We start from the raw sequence: 6,178 nt of genomic DNA on the forward strand, positions 1-6,178 counted from the left end.
CTTGAAGTAGTATTTTCGAGAATATTTAAATCATTTGTTTGAAAGTCAGAAATACTTTCAACGGAATCTGAATCAGTATTTAAAATAATTTTTCTTATTTGTTCTTTCAAGTCTTCAGAGACATTTAACTCATTTATTTTTGTCTTAGCATAACAATTATTTGATGTATGACCATTACGCCCACATTTATGACAAATAATAATATCTTTTGATTTTCTTTTAGATTTTTTATAATTTAGTCTATAAGGTTTTTTAGATTTCGAAGCGTAATCTTTACCCCTTTTATAATTTTCTGGAAGATTATATTTTTTTTCCTGAAATATTTTGAAGATCTTTTCTTAAATACTTTAGATTTTGAAGTAGACGGACCATTCAAGGGCTGATAACCATATTGTTGGCAAAAATTTCCCAATTCATTTTTACTGTTAATTCTATCTTTTTTGAGTTTTTCTTTAAACCTAAGATCAGTACAAACTGCTAATCCCTCTTTATTAATATAGTTTATTAAATCTCCATAAGTTAAATTTTGATAAGGGATGGTATTATTAAAATTTTCTCTTAATTTTTGTCTAACTCTTTCCGCAAAGAGTTTTGGAAGGCCAGCAATAAAACGTTCTTTCCAATAGGACTCTTTACAATCAGGTCTTGAAAAAACTTTAACAAGATAATTATCTTTATACCATCTAAAATCAGTAATTTTTCTGCAATGTAAATTCATTAAAATTTCTAAAGTTTTTTCTTGAAAAGTAGTAGGATCCCCTACAAAGTTTTTGATAATAGCAAAAATTAAAGTGTTCACCATATCATCTTCAAACGTTTGTATTTGTTGATTATTTTCTTGTTTTATAATAGTTTTCTTAGCAGATAAAATATAATCCTTTTCTTCTTGTGAAATATAGAAATCCCACCAGCCTTTAAGACTGCTAGTAAAACCAGAAGTAATAATATTAACAATTTGGAGTTGAGTATTATTATGAGCTTTATAAGCATTAGCAGCCATAATCATTTCTTGTACAATATTCATAATTTGATGTTCAGAATGGCCATCAATATTCCATTCATAAATAGAATTATCATCATATTGAGAACGATCAAATTGAAAACTTCGTTCTTCAAGTTGAACATCTGGAAGAGAGGGTCTATTCCAATAATTTCTTATGGTTGGTTTTGGATTTTTCCCGAAAGTGCTTTGCTTTGATTGATGAATTTTATTAAGATTTGAAAAGTCATTAGTGAGTTGATTAATATCATCATTTGTATCAAATTGTTGAGCAAGAGTTTCAAAATTTGTTTCACTATTAATATCACTATTTTCAGATTCTTCATTCGTAAGAGTATTAATATTATTAGTGTTTGAGATATGAAGTTTTGAAAGTCTTTTTTCTAATTCGTTAATTAAATCTGTATTTCCTAGATTAAAATTACCATCGATTTGGCAAGGAACAAAACTTAAATTACTAGTGCTTGCCATATCTTGCTTGTTAACGTTTTTATCTTTGAAAATTTTTTCTTCAATTTTAACTAAATGTTCGGTAATACTAGATAAGGTTTCATTTGCATAATTATTTTGGTAAATAATTTTTTGAAGACCCTTTTCAGTAGTTAATTGATTTGGAGCTTAAACTAAAGTAGTTGCAATAAACATATCGTTAATAATAATTTCTCCTTTTGATATATATATATATATATATATATATATATATATATATATATATATATATATATATATATATATATATATATATATTAGGGGTTATAAGCAGAACGAATCGGTAATGATCCATACCCAACCTATTTAATAAAAAGGTATACGAGCATGGATCATAAACGGATAAACGAATCGAAAATTAAACCTGAAATTTGTAAATTTCTTATACCTTTGGTCGAATCATGGTCAAAACACCCGTTTAGAGGTCTAGGAATGCCATTAATATCACCCATACATTGGTCAAACCATGACTTTTGATATTTATTGATAACACACAAGGGTTACATTGGTAAAAGCACAAACCTCTTCTCTATAGTTTTAGTCAACCGAGATTGTAATGGGTCCCACGTTTGACTTTAGGAAAATAAAAGACAAATTGTCCAAATGGTTAACTATAACCTTTAATTTAAGTAATCTTGTGGAAAAACTGGTCAAAGATGCGTACGGGAAAGGAAAAGAACTTTAGTTGATGTTGGTTTTCAAATGATTTCTACGGCTTGGTAATGTTTTTCTATTATTTTAAGGACAAACACACGGCAGTTTTATCATCTTAAGAATTATATAAGTATTGTTTTATTGATTAAACTAATAATGCCTGGCTTATTAAGAAAAATCTGTTGTTTAGTTTTACATCCGAGCAAAATACAAAAAGACAGAGTATATTTTTACCATCTTATTTATCTAGCTGCTTAATTATGTTTATAGTGATTGAACTGGTGATGTTTAATTTCTCATTGTATAAGTTTTAGATATTAACAAAATATACAAAAAAAATAATAATAAATAAAATACAAAGCCTATTAATAGTAAATCATATCTAGATCTTTATCATAACTCCGATAATAAATACAAAACTTTATATTGTTGGTATTAATATATAACGTTTTCATGTTGTCCAAGCATTCTTTTCTACAAAATCGGTAACCTTGGAAAACATTTTTTTTATATATAAATATAAATCAAAAAATATATAAAGACATAATCATCATAACAAAACAATAATATATATGTTTTTTTCTTTACAATGCCCAACTAACAACAACCAAAAAGGGAGTTTTTAAAATTTTGTATTTAATTTTTTAACGAGAGGTAACTGTAAGCAATATCAAGATATAATCATTTTACTGCGTTTTTACTTATATTTTACTCGGTCATAACCAACACTATACTGCATCCTACTGATGACCAACTTTTATTCGGTCACAACCAACAATTTACTTGCATGCTTTCATTGTCGTGTAAGCACATTAAGAATCGTTCTTTTTTCTTTTGACTTTCTCAAAACTTTGACCATTTCACACTTTGAATTCACACAGCAAAACATTATATAATCTCTTGCATATCCTTATTCAATCAATCTTTCTTTTCTCTCATTCAAACCTTCACAAGACTCCAATTCATATGCTATGATCATCTCCCGTGGCGAATATTTCAAGAAACTCATCTGTTTGATATGTATATGGACCCTAGCCACCTTCTTATCAGCGAAGGAGTTCTTGATGCTGGTGGTGGTGCTGCTGCTGCTGACAGGTTTCCGCAATGGAGTGTACAAGAAACAAGGGAGTTATTGATGGTTAGGGCAGAACTGGACTCAAAGTTCATGGAGACAAAGCGTAACAAGCTTCTATGGGAAGTTATCTCTACAAAGATGAAGGAGAGGGGTTATAATCGCAGTGGTGATCAATGTAAAAGCAAGTGGAAGAATCTTGTTACGCGTTACAAGGTTTGTCATAATTATATCTATCTTTTCTTTTAGAAAAAAAGTTTCATGTTTTCTTGGAATTGAACCAGGGATATGAGACGATGAAGCAAGAAGGTACGAGGCAACAGTTCCCATTCTACGATGAGTTACAAACGATCTTCGCAAATCGCATGCAAAGGCTCCTGTGGATGGAAGCAGAAGGTGTTGCAAGTGGATCCAGGAAAAGAGAGATGAAGTTTGCTTCGGACAATGATGACAGTGATATGGAGAAGGCGAGTGGAAGTAAGATCACAAAGAAGAAGAAGGGTATAGAGAGTAGTAGCCAATGTAACCCCGAAGATACAAGCAGCAACGTGATTAGTAACTTGAAGGATTTATTGGAAGAGTATATGAAACATGAAATGCAATCGATGGAATGGTATAAGGCAAAAGAAGAAGAGAGGAGGATGAAGGAGCTGGAGTGGAGGCAGGCAATGGAAGCATTAGGCAAGGAGAGAACAATGTTGTATGAGAGATGGAGGGAAAGAGAAGAGCAAAGAAGCATGAGAGAAGAAGATAGAGCGCAGAAGCGAGATGCTCTTGTAACTGCACTTTTAAATAAGCTTAGATCTCAAGGCTTATAGATTCAAGATTATCCGATTCTATACTTGTACATTGATAGCCAATCCCAATCCAACGGTTTGACATCCTTAACAAAATATGCATCTACTTTTTAATACACACAACTCATGCTTTAGTTAAGCATCTGTGTATTTCATACAACATACATTCTTGTTCATATTTTAGAAAGATATACTAAAGCTTGTGTTTATGCATGAACACAAACGGTATATAATGGTCATAGGTCCAGAGAAGGAATGGTGCATGGAGTGACTTTTCTGATACTCATGTAAAGACGAAGATATAATTTTCTTTTGACTTTTCTACTTTATTGGATATACATATATTTGCTTTCATGTTGTTTACATATATTTTAGACACAAAACTGCAAAAGTGGCCAATGCTTATATATTTTTTCGAGGTTTTCGTCTAACCTTCGATTTTTTTTTCTTTGTGATCTTTTTGGTTATGTTTCTACCGGAAAAATGGTGTGTGTGAAAATTAAAATGATTGTTATATCCTTTTATTTTTATTTTTTACATTTTTAATATCTACTTAATATTTTAATAACTAGGTGTGAGACTTATGTATTACATGGGTTTACTTAAAAAGAAAATTAAATATAAAATTTTTATAATTTGAAAAGTTTAAATTTATAAGAAAAATGAGAAAAAATTTAAATTATTAAAATTAATAAGGTTTTAATACATTGAATACATTACATATATAAATCATTTCTAATAAATATCTTACATATATATTACCTTATATATTAAATGTGGAATTTTAATTTAATAAAATGAAAAATACAATAAAATAACAAGTGGAAAATAGAAAATTCAAAAATTTTAGAAAATATCATGTGTCCAAATAAAGGAGAAGAAGACACGTGACAAAAAAACTTTCATTTATTAAGGAGGATTAAAACAATAGAATCTCTCTCTCTCTCTCTCTCTCTCTCTCTCTTTCTCTCTCTCTCAAGTCCAAATTCTTGTTGCAGGTTTCCTCGTCAACCTTCCTCTTGTTGGTCGTCTGCAAATTTGATTTTGAAAAATGAATCCAAAGTCTTTTTGTTGCGACTCGAAGATCATCTTGTTGATGCCCATGTATTTCTGTTCCTATTCCTACAGTTATACTTTTTGCATCATCGATTTTTTTCTCCATCCTTATTCGTTGCATCTCCTTGATTACATAATAATATGATTATTAAGCTCCTATTTCACTTCATCTTCTTCGCGTTCTACTTCGCCATTAAACCTCACTCGATCTAAACACTTGATTCTTCGTTTTTAGCGGTGGAATTTGATACAAATTTTAACTAGGTCTTAACAATATTAACGACAATCATGTTGGGGTTGATTTGGATTCCATTGTTTTTGTATCTTCAGTTCATTTAATGAATAACGGGACTAATTTGAAGAGTGGAAACAAATCGGGTATAGTTGCATGTGTGATTTAGTTTATCGTTTTACAAAATCATATAAATTTGTTTTCCCCATAAAATCTTATATTTTCCGATGAATAAGTTGGTGGTCTTAAAACTCTAAGACTGGCGTGATAAAAGTTTCGTTGTAGTACTCAAAACAATCGTTGTCTAAAATCAAAAAGTGTAACTTGAGTAGTTTTCTAAAACACACTTTTATATTCTTAGTGAGTCGTTATAACCATATAATATGACGGAGTGCCTGTTTCTGACGTTCTTCAGAACGTCAGTTTTGTTTAAGACATTTGTCACCCTAGACTGACGGTCTAGCTGTAGCGAACAACGAAGGTGCGGGGTGTCAACCCCGTATAGATCTATACACAAATTCTCGCTCCCCCTCCAGGAGACCCTGGTTATAACTCTTACTGGACTCTGAGCGTACACTATTATATATATATATATATATATATATATATATGGTTATAACTCTTACTGGACTCTGAGCGTACACTATTATATATATATATATATATATATATATATATATATATATATATATATATATATATATATATATGGTTATAACTCTTACTGGACTCTGAGCGTACACTATTATATATATATATATATATATATATATATATATATATACTGTGAAGATTCGTCTGATTAGAATACTAATAGATTTTGTAGCAAATCGTTGTAATCCATTATTTATTACATAAACAGAAATGGCGTACTAGTT

At 30.0% G+C, this 6,178-nt stretch overlaps 1 protein-coding gene across 1 annotated transcript; it reads left to right on the forward strand.

Moving 5' to 3' along the window:
* Positions 1–3,084: 3,084 nt before the first annotated feature.
* LOC144997699 (trihelix transcription factor GT-3a-like) lies at positions 3,085–4,308 on the forward strand. Its single transcript, XM_078957572.1, has 2 exons — positions 3,085–3,431; positions 3,500–4,308. Exons 1-2 carry the CDS (start codon positions 3,162–3,164, stop codon positions 4,031–4,033), a joined length of 804 nt encoding a protein of 267 aa, XP_078813698.1. The 5' UTR covers positions 3,085–3,161; the 3' UTR covers positions 4,034–4,308.
* Positions 4,309–6,178: the final 1,870 nt, after the last annotated feature.

This window comes from Lactuca saligna, chromosome 5, assembly GCF_052625555.1.
Source record: "Lactuca saligna cultivar CGN05327 chromosome 5, ASM5262555v1, whole genome shotgun sequence".
In the NCBI taxonomy this organism is placed as follows: domain Eukaryota; kingdom Viridiplantae; phylum Streptophyta; class Magnoliopsida; order Asterales; family Asteraceae; genus Lactuca; species Lactuca saligna.